Here is a 21357-nt window from a genome sequence, read left to right on the forward strand (position 1 = left end):
TTAACATTCATCAGTCTCTACCTTATTGACTATTTCTGTATTAGAGATTAATAATAATAATACCATTGTTTCTAGTAGGTTCTCTGACCAGTTGGTGAAAAAAACTATTCTATATAGTTTCTACAAACACATTTCATTCATGGTTTGACTCAAATTTCCTAATCTATGTACATGAAATTAAAATCTTTCTTAATTATGACCTCATTAACAGGAGTTATTTATATCACTGTGTTTCTCAAAAATCTCATCACTTTCATTAGATGGTCTTCAAATTCAAAGACTTTTCCTTGTGTAATTGTTAACAGATAACTAAGTACATTCAACTTCTTTACTATTAGGTATAGTACCCTCGCATTTTACACAAAAAGCCACTCCACCTCTTTTTAGAACTTTGTTTTTATTAAATAACCTGAACCCTTTACTTTAAAAAAAATTTTGTCAAAACTGTTTACATTTAACAAAGTTTCAGTTATTCTCACTATATTAAAATCACCTATTCTCGTTAGTGCTGTAAAGTCTTTTTCATTTTTTATACTTTCCATCATATTTTTCTTCAGTTAGGTTATAGCACCCACCACTGTTTAATCCTAGTTTAAAGTTCTTTATAGAGCAGATTCATTAACCCTTTCAAACAAAACAACACTTGCCCTATTAAAATGTAAACTTTTCATTTCAAAGAGCTCCATTTTAATTTTCCACTGAACTAATCCCACCTATTGACCTAAACCTAGCACTTTTTTTCTTAATTATATACTTCTGAAAAAATTGTTATTAAGGTACTTTTCTTTAAATGGTTGTATTAAACACTTTTGTTTTTAGATGTGATATACTCTTCTCTACACGTTACATCATTAGCTCCTATGTGCACAACTAAGTGCATCACCACTAGCTCTACTAACCCTGCTATATTAATTATTCTGTTAGTTTAACAATCCTTGCTTCAAATTTGTATGTTGTGCTGCTTTCTGTTGAATTTAAGGTGTGTATGTATGTATGTGTATGTATATGTATATATGTGTGTGTGTGTGTGTAACTAAAAAATATGAAAATTTACTTGGAAAAATATCATTGTTTAATTTTTTGAAGTTACAGTACCTTAAATTGCATTACCTAAAATGACACTGCATTATGTGAGGACAGTAGAAAGTTTGTATAATAATTCTAATATAGTGTTGTGATATATTTTTATTTGAGTGCAATTTTATGAATAAAATTTATCAAGTTAGCAGTAATTGTGTTCAGATGCATCTAATCCTACACTAAGCACACATTATCAAACATCATATCTGATGGGGTTTTGCCACATCTGTGTTTTAGACAGTACCCATTCTCTGTAGATTAAACTGTAGTTAATTAAAATTTGTTTAACTGAGAGTTAATGAATGTAAAGTGAACTCTTACTTGTGTATGGTTTTTGCCACATCCTTTAGTCAATATTTTGCTGCATTAAAGGCCAAACAGTAAGGCATTTTAATCATTTATTTCAAAACAACAATAATTTAATTGTTTAATATAGGCAACTAGACTATATTTGAATGGGGTCAGATGTCTGTTGTTGAGTTTCTCAGATTCAGTTTTACAGCATTTTATTACATGCAATTTGACTGTCATAACATTTTACTGCTGGAAAACTGAAACAACAATTAATTTCATTTTAAGGTTTTGTGCATGTAAATTATTGAAATATTATAAAAGCAACCATTATTATGTCAAAAAACTTTGAACACAAAAATTGTCATAATATTTGTACCCATGCAAACATAAGTAATAGTGTACTATTTGCCATGTTTTTTCTCAGAAAGTTATTTAGTTTTCATTATTCTGTTTTTAAAGTTATTCATTGTGGTAGGAAATGTTTTGAGCATAATTGTTTATACTTATGTACTAATTGTCATTTTAATTTTTGAGAGTAAATTCATTCACTGTAATATTTAAGAATGAAGTTGATCGCTGTGCAAATTATTTTGTTTTAAGACTATAATTATTAATTTTTTGCTGTCAGTAAATGTTCCACCAGTCACAAGTTGGCAGAAAGATGTGATATTGTTAACTTCTTAGGGTAAAATTTTAAAATATGAGGATGAACATTTAAGTTATTAGTGATGAAATCAGTGATGTACCATGTAGCAGTTAGTTCTTGCCTTCATATGATAGGATACCTTGAGAAGATTTTGGTGACTTTTTATTGGAATGGCTGAAAAGATAAAGAAATTGTTATTTCTGAAGTTATGATGCAGTCTGTTCAATACTTACTGTAAAAGCCATCATTATTCTCCACTTTAACTTTTGAAATAGTGAGGGTGCTTAACACTAGCCCCTGTTTCTGTGGAGTTGTACTTTATATAATTATGAATTCACTAAGTGTCTTCATAAAATTAGACAAGGTTTTTATATTTAACAAATATTACTATTTTTTGTACATAAATTGTATTTGTTGTAAAGTATTTTACAAAAACATTTCTGTGCATTTAGAGTCAGTGGGTCTAGATTGCAAGGTGATTTTCATTACTAAGTGTAAAAAATACTTTTTTTTAAATTTGTATTTTATATAATAAATTTGCATAAGCTGTAGAGCATCCCAGATGAATATTAAAGATATTTATAGTAAACATTTGTAACTTACATGTTTTGTAAATGTACAGTGAAACTGAAATTAAAAGTTGAAACCTGTGATATACATTTACCTTTTTCTTTATTGTTTTTCAATAATTGGTGATTTAAAATATAATTTTGCATTATTTACAATTTCTTTTACTTGCTTTTCATTTGTAGTTTTTTATTCTTTTTTAGTTTTATAGTTTATTGTTTGTCTTTGGTATTTCTTTTACCTGAAGAGTGATGTGTCAGTTGTGAACATTCTGTAAATTTGTTCAACTTTGGACTTGTACACTCAATTGCCTAAGCTTAAGGTTTTGTAAATCTTCAGAGAAATTTACCTTTTAAAGTATCCATTTTAAAACATAAGATATAAATCACTAAAATAGAATGTCCAGAAAAAAAAGTAATTGGCCTCCTAAGCTATAACTAGGTTAAAAAAGTTGTTAAATGCTATAAGCACCATATTTTCTAACTGACATGTTAAAGAATCATTGTTTTATAGTATATTGCTGTCAATGTAGAGAAGTCTTTTATTAAACATGAAATAAAATAGATTAACAAATAGGTGCAAACATTTAATATCTAACCCACAAATAAGTTGAAATTCGTTTGAAATAACTTCTCCTTTGATGATAATTGATCTTTCCTTACTATTCTTTTTACCATTGGTTGATGGCTACTGATAGGGGATATGTGAGTTTATTATGATGCATTAATTCAGATCTTGGCATATACTTGGGCCTATCTCTATAGGTCAGTATAATGTAAATAATTCTTGCCTTTTTATAGTTACCTTGCAATATGGTAATTCAGATCAGGAGTTTTGCAGATCCAAAGACTTGAAACTGACTCTGGTAATTAAATGGAAGTGGTAACTAAATGTAATCATTGTCTGCACTAGTTTTTCAATTTCTTGAGTCCTGGGGACATAATCAGTTTGTTAAAAAATGTGATTGTTTTATGGTCCAATGGTTAAAAAATACATTTTATTGTATTTTAACTCAAAACATAAATATTGTATTTTTTATTTTCTCAATTATTACATACAAACTGTAGTAACTTTTGAAGGATTTCTGCATTAGATTCATATAGCCATATCTTTCCCTTGCTTTTCCCACCATGAGGAATACCATTTTGAAAATAGATGGAATTACAACTAAGTCCATGTGATGTTTGGCGAGACCCATAAAATGGGACTTAATATTTCTGTGTTGAACACTACAAGAAGCAGTATGGATGTGGTAGTATTAACTCAAAGCAAAATCATATAAAACATTTAAATTTTATTGTAATCTGTATGAGGATGAATGGAAATAAAAGTTAACATTTAAGGTAATTTTAGTCTACCTTCCCAAGACATCAATATTAAACATAATGTTTTGGAACAAAATGGGATACATTGGTCCTATTTTGCTCTTACATAGTTGAAACTAATTTAAAATAATTAAAAATAATCTTAAAACCAGTTCTTATGGTTCATATACCATTCAAACTTTTTCTTTAACTCACTTAAATTTACTGCCTCTACATCTAAAGGTAACCCATTCCAAAGGCCAACCAACCTGTTAGAAACATGAAACTGTCTTAGCTGAAGATGACTCTTACTCTGCCAAAATTTATATTTTTGTCCTCCCCTATTCCTACTGTTGTTTCTGTTAAATATAAACAATAATTATGATGAACCCTATTTATCAATTTCCTTTATAATTTTAAACACCTTAACCACATTTCCCTTAACTCTGTTGAGAGAAAACAGTTTGAGATAGTTTAGTTTCTCCTTGTATGGCAACCTATCTATCACAGACACCATTTTAGTAACCCTTTCCAACAATTCAATGTCTTTTCTAAGGTAATGAGCCAAAGATTGAACACAATATTCCAAATGTGGAATCAGCAGTAACCTCTAAGAGAAATTGTAATCTCATAAGGCTTGTATTCATAATACAAATTCTATTTGTCCTTCTAATAGCAATAGCACACTGCTTGAATGGCTTAATAGACTGATCAACTATTATTCCATCATCCCTTTCTCTCATGACATTAAGGTTATTCCCATCCAAATTGGTCAGTGGGCACTACAATTTTGTCCCCCTCTCAATCTTACTCTCTGATGCCAAGACAGCTGATATCTGGAGCATCACTGATACTCTAGGTAAAAGCTTATACTGAGTATCTAGCACTTCTTGTTCCTCCACCTTCTTGGACATCAAGACTTGGGCAGAGCTTTCACTTTTTTCCTTTCAAACTGACTGTCTCTATGACTATAATCATCCCTTTACACTAGTGGAACTGAAACTGCCCCTTCATCGGTCTGGAAGTACATCTGTTGGACCAGATAAAGTACACTATGACATGCTGCGCGCCATATATCTCCTGCTTCTCTTGATATTCTTTTAATTGTTCTCAACCAGATCTGGCAGGAGAATGTTTTTCCTAATGCCTGACACCAGGCTATTATCTTACCTTTATCTAAGCCTGGGAAAGATCCCAAGATTCCTTCAAACTACCGTCCAATTGCTTTGACGAGCTGTCTCTGTAAGACCTTAGAGAGGATGGTTAATGCTTGTCTTGTTTAGTTCCTCAAATCAAACAACCTCCTCTCACCCACCCAGTGTGGGTTCTGACGACAGCACTCCACCATGGACCACCTGATTCAACTTGAAACATCAATCAGAGAAGCCTTTCTCAAACAACAACATCTTGTATCAATATTCTTTGACATTGAGAAGGCTTATGACACAACATGGAGGTATAGCATTTTGCGAGACCTCCACATATATGGGTTACAGGGCCATTTACCCATTTTTTATTAAAAATTTTTTTAATGGACAGGAGATTCCAAGTTCATGGGGGTTCGACACTTTCCTGTTCTTTTCTCCAGGAACTTGGAGTCCTTCAGGGTTGTGTTTTGAGTGTCACACCTTTCAGTATAAAGATTAATGCCATCACTGAACAACTCCCTCTCACTGCTCTATGTCGACGACTTTCACATCACATGTCAATCGTGGAACATGAGATATATTGAGCGGCAACTACAAATTGCCCTCATTCATGTAATGAAGTGGACCATGGCAAACAGCTTTAATTTCTCACCCTGATCCTGATATCTGTATCAGTGATGTTTCACTGCCTGTGGTCCCTAAGAACAATTTTTTGGGGCTTATCTTTGACCATAAGCTGACCTTTATACCACACTTAAAGCAGCTACGGGTCAAATGCTCAAGAGCACTGAACATCCTCTGTGTCCTCTCTACCACCAGTTGGGGAGCGGATCGATGTTCTTTGTTAAAGATATATCATGCTCTTATTCGATTGAAACTCGACTATGGATCAGTGGTCTATGGCTCTGCCAGACTCTTGGCCTTAAAGATGCTGGACCCCATTCATCATCAAGGACTTCGACTCTGCACTGGAGCTTTCTGCACCTCCCCAGTTCAGAGCTTATACATAGAATCTCATGAACCTGTTTTGCACCTTCACCATTTGCAACTGTCGTTACTAAATTTTTCGAAACTTCGTTCCTTACCAAAGCATCCCACCTGGGATTGTGTTTTCCTTGCTCGGTGGGCCATACTTTTTCAGAACAGATGATCTGCCATTGCTTCTTTTGGTTTTAGCATCAAGGTGCAATTGGATGAATTGGGTCTGTTCTTGGATGACATTGCAGATTCCACAGGTCAGCCCATCCCACCATGGCTTATTACAGCCCCCAAATGTGACCTTTCTTTCAGTCATCTGAAAAAGGCAGATACTCCAGATTGGAAGTACCATCATTTATTTAATGAACATCTTTCAAACAATCATTCCATTCCCATTTATATAGATGGTTCCAAATCAGGTAATTCAGTGGGCTCTGCTATGGTTTGCTGCGGTTTGGTGGTTGTGCGCAGAATCCCCCTATGCAGCTTCTGTGTTCACTGCTGAACTGTATGCCATATCTCTTGCCCTGGATCATATTGAAGCTGAGCAGTACTTCAACTGCACTATTTATACTGACTCGCTTAGTTCTATACTGGCCCTGGAATTGCTACACGTTGGCTCACACCCTGTTCTCACTGATATTCAAAACCGACTGGCCCATTTCTCATTAACTGCCACTTCTATCAAGTTTTTCTGGATACCAGGCCATGTTGGTATTTGTGGGAACGAGCTTGCAGACACGGCAGCTAAATCCACCTGCTCCGGCATTATCATCACTGTGCCTATTCCGTACATGGACTATGGACTTTTATTCAAGGCTCGGCTCTGTGCCAGCTGGCAGTCCACTTGGAGTGAGCAATGCAACAACAAGCTTTTTCAAATAAAACCCTATATTGGGCTTTGGCCATCTAGCTTCCGTAAAGTTCGGAAGGAGGAAGTTGTTCTAACTAGACTACGCATTGATCACAGGTTTTTAACTCATCGTTTTCTTTTTTCTGAAACTGATGCACCAGTTTGTAGTTTGTGTAACAGTCGAATCACTATAAGCCACATTTTACTTTTTTGCCATCGTTACGATTCTCAACAACGGCACTATTTTAAACATGTTTTTTCCCAGGGATTATCTGTAACATTGGACAGTATTATTGGTGATGGTGACACTGTCCACCTTGATAAAGTTTTGAGTTTTTTAATAGCCATTAATCTTTTTAATCTCATTTAAGTGTTGCATATTTATTCATTACACCATTTTAATTGTGGTTCCCTTTTTACAGTTTTATTCTCTCTAGTTCAATTTGACATTGGAAAATGACCAGAACATTAAATAACTCGACACCAGGATTGGAAAGGCCAACTTCAGGTGACTAATGCTGCTGTTTGAACTACTCGTTAGTCGTCCTGGGGAGTTGTTAGTACACTTTTGCTACATGTCACTTAACACTTTTATTACTTTACCTTTTAGTACTGGCCATAATGACACATAACCCGGAACCAGGACTGGAAAGACCAACTTCAGGTGACTGACGGTGGTTCTGGTACTTGCCTTTTAGTCTTCCTGGCGGGTTATGATCGTTACCATTCTGCTACAGAAGTTCTTTACAACTTTATAGATTGGATGTCAACATCGGTTATATGCAATTTTGTGTTTTTAATTGCTGTTTGGTTTTTACCTTCCTTTACGTTTACAAATTTTACTCCATTTACTTTACTTTTACCTTTTTACTGGACATTTGGCTACTCATTGTTACGATTTTGATATGTGTCTTTTAAAACTTCTATTATTTTACATTTTGATAATGGCTGCTATGACACATAACCCGGAACCAGGACTGGAAAGGCCAACTTCAGGTGACTGACAGTGGTTCTTGAACTTACCTGTTAGTCTTCCTGGCGGGTTATGATCATTACCATTTTGCTAGAGTAAGTACTTTACAACTTCTTTTACTCTGCTTTTTTTCTTAACATTGTAGACTAGGTGTCAACATTGGTTTTATGCCTTTTCTGTTTTTCAATGATGTTTTGTTTTACCTTCATTTCCTTTTATGTATTTTTACTACGTTTACTTTATTTTTACCTTTTTACCGGATGTTAGGTGCAGATAGCCTAGCTGCTTTGTGCCATAAAACACTAAATCAATCAATCAATTTAATAAAGCAGCCATTTCCTAATTATCAGATATTAGTCGTACTTTATCATCCTTCAAGGGACCTGCCCCCATTTTAACATTTTGTTTAGCCTTAATATATTTAAAGAAATCTTTATTGCTCATTTTTCCATTTTAAGCCAACCTTTTCTCATACATTGTTTTTGATGTCCTAATTTACTGATTTTCTATAATCTTATAAATTTCATGTCATACCACTCAATTTAAATATCTTAAAGTTATGATGCTTTAATTTTATCTCTCAAACTCTTTGTGAGCCAATGTGATGTTTTACTTGTTGCTACCCTCTTATTTTCTGTAAGAAATTTTTATCTTGAATATTTAAAATATTTTCCACAACTCATCAGTGTCTCCAAATTACTTGGCTGTTGCATTCACAACAGATAATTCTTGTTTCATGCCTTCATAATTTTCTTTTTAAAAATTTAACCATAATATCATTATTTCTTATCTCTTTACGCAGTAAAATACAGAACCTATCAGAGCAATGATCAATTACACTCTTATTTCCCTAAATTTCTACCCTCTTGGTCATTTCTATATTTGAAGTTGACAGTAAATCTAAAATAGCATTGTTTCTAGTAGGTTTCTTGTGCTAATTGGTGAAGAAAGCTGCCCAGAACAGTTTCAAAAAATATTTCTTTCTCATTGGTTTTACTCCAGCATTTTTTAGTATATATAGCTGAAATTGAAATCACTCATAATTATGACTTCATTAACAGCTAAAATCTTAATCTCACTGTAAAATTTCTCACTAATTTCATCAGTATCATTTGGTAGTCTGTAACATATATCCACTGAAAGCCTTTTCCCTTTGTATCCACCAATAGAAACTCAAGTAGATTCAGTCTTATTGCTGTTATTGATAGCCTCAATTGCAACAAAATGTAAGTAACATTTTACATATAAAGCCACTCATCCATTCCTTTTTAATACTATATTCCTTTTAAACAGTCTCTAACCATGCATTTCAAAGAAATGTCTGCCATCAAAATCATCTACATTGAACCATGTGTCAGTTATTTCCATTATTTCAAAATTTTCTAAGTTATTTTGCTTCTTAACATTAACTTTACAATAGTAATGGTTTAGCCTACCCTTATAATCCCTTTACTACTCATTTCCAATATTAAACTTTTCTCTGTCTCATACTTTTTGTATTTAGTTTTCCTGGCCTTCATCACTGTCTATTTCTAGTTTAAAATTTCACTGACAGCTCCTTCCCTATTTAAATATAGATCATCCATTCCCAAAAGCTTACTTCTACCACCAAACTGATTCCACAAGTCCAACTAACCAATCTACTTATCATATCTACATTGAGCATTCAGTCATAATGACCTACTTATTACTTCATCCTCACAGTTAATTCTGGACAGTATCCCTAATAAAATTAAGTTATAGCCTTTTATTTCAAGAGCCTTTATTAACTCCTTGTACCTGTTGATCAGCTTCTTTGTCCTAATTTTCCCCACATCATTAGCTTTAACATGCACCTCAAAAACTGCATGTCTGTTACTCCCCCCTTTATTATATTTTTTACTTTGCCAGTTATGTTCTCCATCTGTGCTTCTGGGTAGCATAATTTGATTCTTTTCTCTCTCTTTACCCTTAGATTATTCTATTCATGTATCTTGCTAAGGAATCACTTATAACTAATTTCTTTATCATCCACATCCTTCTCTGACTCTTTTGTTTTCCTTTTTTTATGCAGCTCCTCGGCTGCATAAGACAAGGGCTAAAGTAAGTTACGTTACATAATAGGGTCATTATAACTAAATTCACTATTTTTAGCCTTAATTATACTCTTGCCAACTTTCTGAAAGTCATTGTTAACTGATATATCTCTTGCATGTAAAAGTTCAAATTTCTCTTGAAATCCTGCTGCCATTTCCCACGGTCTACACTTTTCTTTATATGTTGCCTTTACTTTAATTAGGATAGCTTCTGACTTCTCCACCCTACAAACTACATAAAAATTGCACATCTTTAATTACTAGCTTCTTTAATAGTATGTACCAGTCCTGAGTCCTCACATAAAACCCACTCATTGCACCGATTACACATAATAAATGTAAATGCTTAATTCCTGCATTAGTATTAATCATTGTATTTATACTTATGGCCTGAAAGTAAATACTTAATACCAAATACCAGTAACTTATTGTAAACACTTACTATCAAGCCTGAAGTTTAGGAACCAATTACTTTTATCACAACTTTGTCTTTACAGTAAATTAATAAAGATTATCTTTACCAGAATAGAATATGTTTGGGTCATTTACACAACCTCCTATTGCCATAGTGACAAGTAAATAATATATTGAAAAGACAGAACTGGTGTCAAAGTGTACAAACACTATCTATACATGACCTTTTATGTGGCCTGCTAAATGTTTATATACTAGTGGTGTATTTTTTGTGGGTTCTAGAATGATCGAAAAGACTCTCACATTGTGATTGGTTTAGAGAAATCTATAGTCATTGGTTGTAAACATTTAAAGCATAAGAAATCAACCTGATTTCAATGAAAATGATTCACTTACGTAAAGCTACATAGGATATTTTGTAAAAAATCTGTATGTGATGGAAAAAATATTTTTGGATTCAGCATGCAGGAACTACTATAGAGCATGTAAAAATTTCAAGACAGTAAAACCATGGCAAGCCTGTGTTATTATAGATACAGTGTCACACTAGCAACATGACATATTGTATAGCAGGCTACTTAATTTTTATTTTGTACACCTCATCCAGACAATATTTCCATGACAGTGGCTTCAGAGTAATTCCAAGTAGCTTTTCAAACATTTTTGCTCCTGCTAAAGAGGGTGCTCCAAAGTTACTCCTGATGTCATGTTGCTGAACCATAAGTTTAAACCCTGTGTAGACCTGATTTGGCATCTTTTATTTCATTGAATTGGAATATTGTTGCACTTGAAAAATGTATTTATGTCTGTTAATTATTTTGTTTAAGGCTAGAGTTTTCAAACGTTTTGCAGGGCTCCTCATTTGAAAATATTTTGTTCCATGATGACACTGGCCATTGCCACAGTGATAGCAAATTACTGTACACAGGGCTGTATTAAAAGCAGAGCAGAAGGAGCCACTGCAAGGCTCCAATCACTTGGAAGCCCCAAAGAAAAATTTTGAAATTTGTATGCATTATATGCACTTGTATTTATTGGGGTGGGACAAATGTTATTTATTGCCCCAGGCCCAAACTGACCTAAATCCATCTGAGTTTACATACTCAAATATCCATTATCTCGTGGAACCTCTAGTTTGAGAAATGCTGGTCTGAAGAATCAACCAATGCTTCTCTATCTGTACAAATTATATAAAAGCTTATATAATCAGCATGTAAGCTTGTTATTTTCTCTTACTGCTGCTCATGACATTTATGAACTAGCTTTTTAAAAATAACATTTTGTTAGAATTTTATAGTTATTACATATTTACACCGTGTGCATTTCATTAAACATGCCTTTTAGACTTCTGTATTTTGCAGTGTTCATTAGCCCAAAGTATTAAAAGCTGCTTATTTTTTACTCCAACAAAATGAATCAAGATATCTTTCATTTTCACCAACTCATGTTGATCTGTTTTTCTTGTGTTTGTTGTTTTTGTGTATTTCTGCTACAAACAAATTTTTGGATAAAACTAGTTAAGTCACATGAGAAGTTTTGACATAGTATGTATATACTTCCATACCATACTTTTGGAATGGGAGCTGAGAAAGTTAATAGATTAAACATGATAATCAGTTACCTTTGAGTAATGATCAGTTAGTGTTTTGTAAACTAGATCATTTGTTAATTAATGTCATGAAAATAACTGAATAATTGAAATTAGTGTTTCTGCGTATTACAGGGTATAAACCCATCTGATTCACAAATTAATTTTTGCATTATTTAATGTTACATAAATGGGCACAAATCTGTTAGAAAGTTTAAATCCTCTTCATTTTTTTCAGAAATTAATAAGAAAAATAGCCAGTTATTTTTCACTACCATATAGTATCAAAAAGGAACATTAGATGTCAGTGTTTTTATTTGAATGGGCTATTCATTATCATAAAAGTTTTTGAGGTTTTCAATAGTAAACAGCTGGAATCTACAACAAATAATTTAAAGCCTGAGCTAGTAATTGGTTATTTCTATACTAAACAACAACATGAACTTTATTTAAATATTGCCATGGTAAATTCATGTGCTTTAGCTTTTTCCAGACACTTCAACAATGTGTGTCAGACTTTAGAAATTTGTTTTCTTGAAAGTCCATATTGTTTAGGAAACATGTAGATTTTAGAATGTAGACTTGTTACAGAATGAAGTTTTCTTTGTGTAGAAGATGTTTTTGATGTTTTTTATGCCTAAAGTAAGTGAAAATCCAAGTGTTAGGACTGTACAAGTTATGACTTCTAAAAGAAAATTTGAAGACAAACATTCTGTTTACCATGCTCTAATATTTTCTAAATATCATTTTAAATAATAATTTTAATTAAATGTTTTCAAATATTGTTTCCAACCAATTTTCTTATCCATCATCATTTCAAGAAATAGATATAAGCTTTGAAATTGCTACATTCTAATCTGTGTAAGCAAATCATTTGCACAATATACGAGGTCTGTTAAAAAAATATGTGGACTGTTTGAATTGTATGGCTCCAGTTGGTTCCAGGGGAATCCGCTTGGTGTTGCTAGGTTCGCACAGATCAGCTGATTACGATGCCATTTCCCGATTGCAGATATCTTCATTTGTGTATTAGCTACGCGGTTTTAAGTGAAGTGCGATTTTTTGTTTGGTGGATTTCAGAATGAATGACCTGAAGGAGCAACGACTTGCTGTGAAATTTTGTGTTAAACTTGGAAAATCTGCAACTGAAATATTTGCTATGCTTAACACGGCTTACAGTGATGTTGCTATGAAGCATACGGCATGTTTCAAGTGACATGAACGTTTTAAGGATGGTCGACAGTCCATTGAAGATGATGAGCATCCTGGACGTCCTTCCACGTCAACTGACGACCCACACGTCGACAAAATCAACACCCTGGTGCGGACAAATCGACGTCTGACTGTCGGGGAGCTTGCTGAAGAGTGTGGGATATCAGTCAGATCTTGTTACGGGATTTTGACCGCAAAATTGAAGATGCACCGCGTTGCTGCAAAATTTGTGCCTCAGAATTCGTGAGTTTTTGGCCAAACACTCAATCACTGTTCTTCCCCACCCCCCTACTCACCTGACCTTGCTCCTTGCGATTTTTTATTGTTCCCCAAACTCAAAAGACCCTTGAAAGGAAGAAGATTTGAGACGATTCCCGAGATTAAGGCAAATGCGACGAAGGAGCTGAAGGACATTACCGTTGGGATAAGTGTGTGCATTGGGGAGGAGAGTACTTTGAAGGGGTCCCAGACCTGTAACTTCTAAATAAAGTACATTTTGTTTTATGACGTCAGTCCGCGTATTTTTTGAACAGTCCTCGTACAGTAAAAATTTTGTCTCTCATTTTCATATTTAGAAAACTCTTGTAAGCAGAAACTTCAATATCTTCAAATATGAATGTTCATTGTATGAACTGGCTTTCTTATAAAATGTTGGAGAATGCTGTCAAAGATTTTTGAAAGTTTGCAAATGTATGTGATTGATGCTGTCACTTGTTGGTGCTGCTGTGGCTTTGTTTTTTCTTGCAGGCAAGCTTCATTTGTTAGCCATCTGTTCTGTGATTCATATTATGCTAACATTATCTGTAAATATTTTCTACGTCTTGAAGTTAAAACTTTGAAAAGTTTCATTGTTATAAATGATATAGAAACATTAGCGAGGTATTAAACTTTTTCATGTAAAATGTCAAAAGGAAAATGATTTTACAACTAAAATTTTTACCCATCCAGCACTGTTCATGTCTGACACATGCAGGATGTTAAAGCTTTTATTGTATTAACAGTATTCTAACTTTGACTTGTTTACTTTTGGACAGTGTGGTCAATACTAATTAATTCAACATATAATTCTTCTTTAGTGGAAATTTCTTCTTTCATATAAAAACTACAAAAAAAAATTGGGTTACAGATCTGCGTAACTAACTTTTGAAAAATTAACATCATTATTATGAAAATGGAACTTTGTGGGAGCTAGTATGAATATTTCAAACATTATATATCACAACAATAATACAGTATTATCTGAATAGATATTTTGTTTTTATTCTTATTTATTCCTTAATTTTTTCATACCTTGTAAGATTAAGATACAATTATTAAAAGTCTTATTTTACAAAATAAATTGATGTTATTCTAACTTTTATGCTCTCTGGTTTTAAATTTAGAAATACAAATGGTTTTAATTAATCTTTACTCTCCTTTGATTACAAAGCATTTTAAATAACTGCCTACTTATAAATACTACCCTTTGCAAAAGTGGAAGACAATACTGAATTGTCTGGAATAACAGGTATGGAAAGCGTATGAAGTATTATTTCTGCAGGTGAGTGATAAATGAATAAAGCTGTTGTATCGTTTGTATGATACATACTCAGGTGCAAAGTTTAGGAATGAAAAAGTAACAATTTCATACTGCTGTGTCAGAAGTCTAAAGACAAGATTTTCTTTAACACTTCATATTTTTTGCCATTTGATAAACTTATTTCTAACACAAATTTTGAAGTTTATTTTATATGTTAATATTAACTGTATTTTAACTCAAAAATGTTTTTGAATCAATTTTTTGGTACTTTTCAATTATTTAAAAATTTTTGTTTCCCACCAAACTATTAAACCTAGCAACTTCCATAATTTTGGAAAACATTACAAACACACAGAAAATAAAAAAAAAGTGTTGAAATTGATGATATTTTAGTAAGTACATTAGAAACATGAATACTATTACCAAAGTTTTATTGTTTGATATAAATAGTGTAATACAATGAAAAACTTCTTTAACAATGAGTTTTTCACTAAATGAACATTTGTTAAATGTCGTATAGAAGAGTGAGGCATTTTTGTGATATTAATTTCAGTTAAAACATATAAAATACATATTGTTTTTCTGCTTGCAAATAGGTAACCTGGTCTTGTTTTGGCAATCCAAACAAATAATCATGATTGGTGGACTCTTTATATATAATCACAAGGGGGAAGTTCTAATTTCTCGTGTTTATCGAGATGACATTGGGTAAGTAGTCACTGTTACATACGTGTTCAACCACTAATTTTGTTTTATATGTTAATGTCTTAATTTAGATGTGTATAACCGTAGCAGTGTTATGAAAGAAAGGAATCTTGGTGTAATGAATGATCAGTCTCAAGTCACTGAAGCAGTGTGCTATTGCTATTAATAGTGCAATTAGGATATCAATTTATATTGTAAAAAAGTCTAAAATGGTAATAATTTCATCATATAAGTCATTGTTTAGGCCACATGTGGAATATTGTGTTCAGTCTTGGAAGAGTTAAAAAGGGATCTGATTGAAGTGATAGTGTTGATGCATCATCTCTTTTTCGTATTTAATAGTGAGAATAGTGTGATTAGGGGATAGTTAAATTTTGACAAGGGAGAAATAATTTTCACTTAGCACTATTGTATTTTTCTACCAGGCTTTTGGAATGGTTTGCTTTCAGATGTTGTGGAGGCAATAAACCTAAATGAATTGAAGAAAAAGCTTGAGAAGTATATGAACTATAAAAGATGGTTTTAAGATTTTTTAAATAGCAGTTTAAGTTTAGAGGATAGTACAACTGAGGCAGATCAGTAGGTTCCACATTTTTGTAAAATGTTGTGTTATGTTAATTTAACAAGTGAACCTAATGAAATAAGAATCATACCAAAAGGGCTATTTTAAACTGTAAAATACTTCAGAAAACTATCTTTAAGTATTGTGTGTCAGATTGGAGCTAAAATGTTGATATCTTCCTAGAAATACTTAATAGTAGGTGGCTTATGTTGTGTGAAAGCCATATGAAGATCTCAGACAGTCATGGCCCATTTATGATTCATTTGTGAACATAGTTGTTTGATGAAAACAGCTTCTTTGAATATTCTTTCAGTTTACTTAGTGGCTTTGATGAAGATCTATATTGACAACTGTGGTTTCAAGTCAGATGTTACTTGTTCATGATTAGCTAAAAAATCATTTGCAGCTGTGCTTTTCTCATTTTATAGTTTCCAAAGATCATTAATACAATCTCCTATCATTCTGTGTATAGTACTCTTCCAGTTTCTCCTATGTACATATGTTGGCAGATGTTACACGTAAGTTATTAAACAACGTTGGAGACATGCTCATCTTTAGACTACAACCACATTTTCTTAAGACAGTTAGCTTTATTACATGGCAGGTTAGTGTACCGAGATTTTGAAAGTTTGCTTTTTAGGGTTGAACTTGACCATTTTATAGCTTTATTCAGAAGTTCATATTTCCTAATTATAGTTTTTATTTTCTTGGAGATGGCATAATCACCTAGAGGTGTAATAAAAAGTATTTTTTTTGTTGTTGTCTATGGACAACATTTTTTCCTGCTTGTTTGTGTTTTCTCATGTGAGAAATGTGATGTTGATTTTTGCACATCATAGTTTGGGAAAATTTGTTTGATGAAAAGAGTTCAATGGCATTAGTGAATTTTGTGAATGCATGTTGAATCACAAACAATTTGGAGAAGTACAGCCTGACAACAGAAACAGGCTAAAAGACTCAATTTATCAGCATGTAGGTTTGTCCTGAGAGAAAGAAATGACTGTTATATTTGGAAATGGCTAGGGAAACCACTTGTGGGACATTTGCAGCTTTTGATTAGTTATTCACATGTTGAATATAGAGTTAAGTGTATATAAGGGACCATTTCCAAAAATCAAAAATGGTGAGTGGGGGTCCAGTGTTTGATTTATTACATTAGTGATGTCTTGTCATATACAGAATTTATAGGAGGATTTTATTCTGTGTTCTAGCTTGTCAGTATTGTTAATTTGAATTTGTATAAAAGTGTAGATTTTATAGTTTGACATCATAAACATCCATTTTGAAGCAATACTGCATTTGACATATGTGACACACAAAAATCAATGTTTTGAGGTATTTTTTAAATATTTACTTTTGAATTAAGAAACTAAATAATGCATAATATGAATATTTGAATTGTCTATAATTTTATATCAAATTTAATGATATAGATTCATAAAGTAGTAGTTGATTAAAATTTTGAATGCAGGGTTACAAATGTAATGACATGGCCTTTTGATCTATGATCCATCATGATTGGGTTAAAGTACAAAAACAGAAAATACATCAGTGCTATCAATTTGCTTAAACATCTAAACATTTTATCAGATTTCTTCAAGAAAACAATTTGGCAATCCTAACCAGTTATCATGTTACAACCTTTTCATCCCAGGTATCATTCTAGTAGCTTTTCTCTGATAATTTTCCATCAACTCAGTTATCTTTTTAGGGTAACCATCCGAAGATATTATATAACATTAGAGTATCCGAAATAATGAAGGATTAATTTCTAGGTATTTTCAGTAAATTCTATTTCTTCAGTGTTAAATTTCTAGACACTGAGCAAGGAGAGACTTTCATGTTGATATGTTGACCACTTCATTAAGCCACCTACTGCAAGGCTATAATATACCAGACTAACTGTAACTATTTGTATTAATGTCAGACTTGGGCTTAAGTTTAAATAAATTGTACCATTTTTTTACTCCCAACTATATACCTTTTTCAATGAGCATATAAAGCAAACAATACTTGATTTTATTTTGTAATGTAATCAAATGCTACTTCATTGTATAGTCAACTTAAGTTTTAGTTTTTCTTTAATGCTAATTTGACATACACTTCTGATTGGAGAAAGCTGTGTGCTTGGAGTGAAACTGAAAATCAACCTGGCAGTAAATCTGACTAATTGAATATGTGTTTGTATTTATAAAATTTAGAAAGCATTATTCTATCAGTTTAGCAGTATTTGCTAAATGGTTCTGTATTATATTTATTTTAATATTTTAGTGTAATTCTATTATGAAGATTATTTTGTATTGATTGTGTAGTGTATTGATTTAAGATTAACCTAAATCTTCAAAGTTGCCTAAATATTTTGGGATTTTATTGGAATGACAACCCTTATCACTAATAGTAATGTTATCCAGCTGATGATTCAGTACAGTGTAATTGTTATTAAAGTACAAGCAGCCTGTATTCATTACTCAATTAACTTACAGTTTTGATGAATATATTGGTAGCATGCTTTGATTAGAAGTTAAAAATAACTAAGTAAAACAAAATAAAAGCTAATTTTATTTTATCTACATCAATTTAAAAGATGTATAATTTAGAATAAAATTGAGAAAACATTCTTTTTGTGAACCATATTTGCACCAATGAACACTGTACTTTTATGCACAGGTCTGGGAGTCTTACTTGTATTCAGTGTAAGTTTGTTTTTAAGAAATTTTCTATCCATTCCGAAGTACATGTTTATTTGATAAGAAACTATTATTCCTCAAAGCTTACATTCTTACCCAGTTTTTCTTTCTTTTTCCTCTGGTCTTATTAATATAGCCTTTCATTTACACTCTTTTATTATCTTGCAGCATGGTAAGTAAACAGCTACACTTTATTTAATTATGCATGAGAAGAATTTAGCACCAATCAAAGCACAGGCTTTTTTCTAACTGTGGATTTCTGTCACAACACATTTCTCACCTTGCAGTCCATGGTGACAACTAGCCAGAAGTAACAGCTTTTACTTTGTATTGTATTTTATTGTAATTTTATATTTAGTCACTGGGTATCCAGTGTAAATAGATTATTTTAAATCTATTACTTTCATTGCTATTCAATTTTTTGGGAGTTTGTCACTGACTCTTCTCTATAATTACATCATTGTTTGTCTAGTAAAATGCCCCAATTCAATTTGGATTATACCTGTTTTTTCCACATACTTCTTGAGTTGCAAAACTTCCATACTTCTGCCCATGTCCTCCAATCTTCTCCATGACTAGTGTGATTCATTACTAGTTGCTTTTTCAGCTTTGTATATGTTAGTTTAATAAAATTCATAACACCATTGACTGTTCTTATGTAATATAATATCCAAAGAAAGTGAAAATTTTTTCATTTGTTATAACTGTTAATGTTAGTTATTTTCTTTTAGCTTAAAACATACTTCAGGTTTAATTTTGTTGTAGGTAGAATAAACATCATAGATGGATTGTTGGATTTTATATGGAGATAAACTTGTGAAATCATTTTTTCTTTTATCCTTAGGAGAAATGCTGTGGATGCATTCAGAGTAAATGTCATTCATGCCAGGCAACAGGTTAGAAGTCCTGTGACAAATATTGCCAGAACCAGTTTTTTTCACATAAAAAGAAGTAACATATGGCTTGCAGCAGTCACTCGACAAAATGTTAATGCTGCAATGGTGTTTGAGTTCCTCTTAAAAATGGTAGAAGTGATGCAGTCATACTTTGGTAAAGTTAGTGAGGAGAATGTGAAGAACAACTTTGTTTTGATTTATGAGCTACTGGATGGTGAGAAAATTTTCAAAAATTGTAGTGCATATTTTGCCATGTTGTTTGGGTATTAGTTCTTGGTATTTTTACAAGCTAGGAGCCAGAGTTTTCAGAATGAAAGTAAGACTTATCTCTCTGCAGTGTTGTCTGAAATACAAACTTTGGCAGAATGTTTATAAAAACTCCAAGAAATAGTAATGCAGTTTTCTGTATAGATATTTAGAAATGACATACTTCTTTACCAAACATGAAGCAACATTTTTTGATGTCATGATGAAATTTCTAAGCTTTAAATATCTGTAAATACGTTAATAGTCAGTACCTTATTATTAGTTCTTAGTCTTATGTTTTTATGAATATTAGATATGGTGGTGTTAACAAAAACATGTTTTTCTATAAATATTAGGTATTTGTCTTAATGTATATTCTATTTTATAGAATCATTTGTTTCTCAATAATGATTTGAAAACAAAAAGATAGATTGAGGTTGCTGAGCATCAAGCTAGATCTAGCATTTGGATTTTTATCATTTCCTGTGATATAGCTCTGTGACATACAGGGATGTCATATATTTTCTTCTCGTGTTTACTAATATGGCAATTTAAAACAATTTTTTCACTTAGTCTGTTTTTTTGCAGTTTTGGCATAAACAAGTAGTCCAGAAAGTGTTCATATTTTTTTCATTTTTCCCCAGTTCAGAGTCTATATACACAGAGTCTAGTGAACCTTCCTTGCACCTCTGCCATTTGCAACTGTCTTTACTATATGCTTCAAAACTTCGTTCCTTACCAAAGCATCCCACCTGAGGTTGTGTATCCCTTCCTCTGTGAGCCATACTTTTTTGGAACAGACAATCTGCCATTGCTCCTTTTGGCCTTTGTATCCAGGTGTAGTTGGATGAATTGGGTCTATCCTTGGATAACATTGCTGTTTCCACTGGTCAGCTCATCCCTCCATGGCTTCTTACAGTCCCCAAGTGGGACTTGTCTTTAAGTCATCTGAGAAAAGCAGACACTCCCTATTGGAAATACTGTTTGTTATTTGCTGAATATCTTTCGACATATTTTTGGTTCGACATGAGGTGACTGTGTGGGCTCTGCCATGGTCTGTTGTGGTTCAGTGGTTGCACACAGAATCCCCTCTACAACTTCTGTGTTTACTGCTTAACTGCAGGCCATTTCTCTTGCCCTGGATCACATAGAAGCTAAGCAGTACTGAAACTGCACAATTTATATTGACTCGCTTAGTTCTCTACTGGCTCTGGAATTGCTTAACATGAGTTCACACCCTGTTCTTATCGATATTCCAAACCAACTGGCCCATTTCTCTTTAACATCTACTTCTATCCAGTTTTTTCTAGATACCGGGCCATGTTGGTATTTGCGGGAATGAGCTTACTGACACCGCAACTAAATCTATCTGCTCTGTCACTATCACTGCTGTGCCTGTTCCATACATGAACTATGGTCCTGTATTCAAGGCTTGGCCCTGTGCCAGTTAGCAGTCAACTTGGAGTGAGCAACGCAAAAAACAAGCTTTTCCAAGTAAAAGCCTATATTGGATTTTGGCCGTCTTACTTCTGTGAGGATCAGAAAGAGGAAGTTGTTCTAACTAGATTATGCATTGGTCGAAGTATTTTAGGACATCATTTTCTTTTATC

The 21357-nt window shown here is 32.7% G+C and overlaps 1 protein-coding gene across 3 annotated transcripts in view; it reads left to right on the forward strand.

Annotated features, from left to right (window-relative positions):
• AP-2mu (adaptor protein complex 2, mu subunit) overlaps positions 1-21357 on the forward strand; it is an 84108-nt gene that overhangs the window by 3305 nt on the left and 59446 nt on the right. For all 3 annotated transcript variants that reach the window (XM_076494723.1, XM_076494722.1, XM_076494724.1), the window contains exons 2-3: positions 15248-15359; positions 19450-19715. In XM_076494723.1, coding sequence (XP_076350838.1) covers positions 15286-15359; positions 19450-19715 — 340 coding nt within the window. In that variant the 5' untranslated portion in view covers positions 15248-15285. The remainder of the gene's footprint in view (positions 1-15247; positions 15360-19449; positions 19716-21357) is intronic.

The sequence above is a fragment of the Tachypleus tridentatus genome, chromosome 3 (genome assembly GCF_004210375.1).
Source record: "Tachypleus tridentatus isolate NWPU-2018 chromosome 3, ASM421037v1, whole genome shotgun sequence".
NCBI lineage: Eukaryota > Metazoa > Arthropoda > Merostomata > Xiphosura > Limulidae > Tachypleus > Tachypleus tridentatus.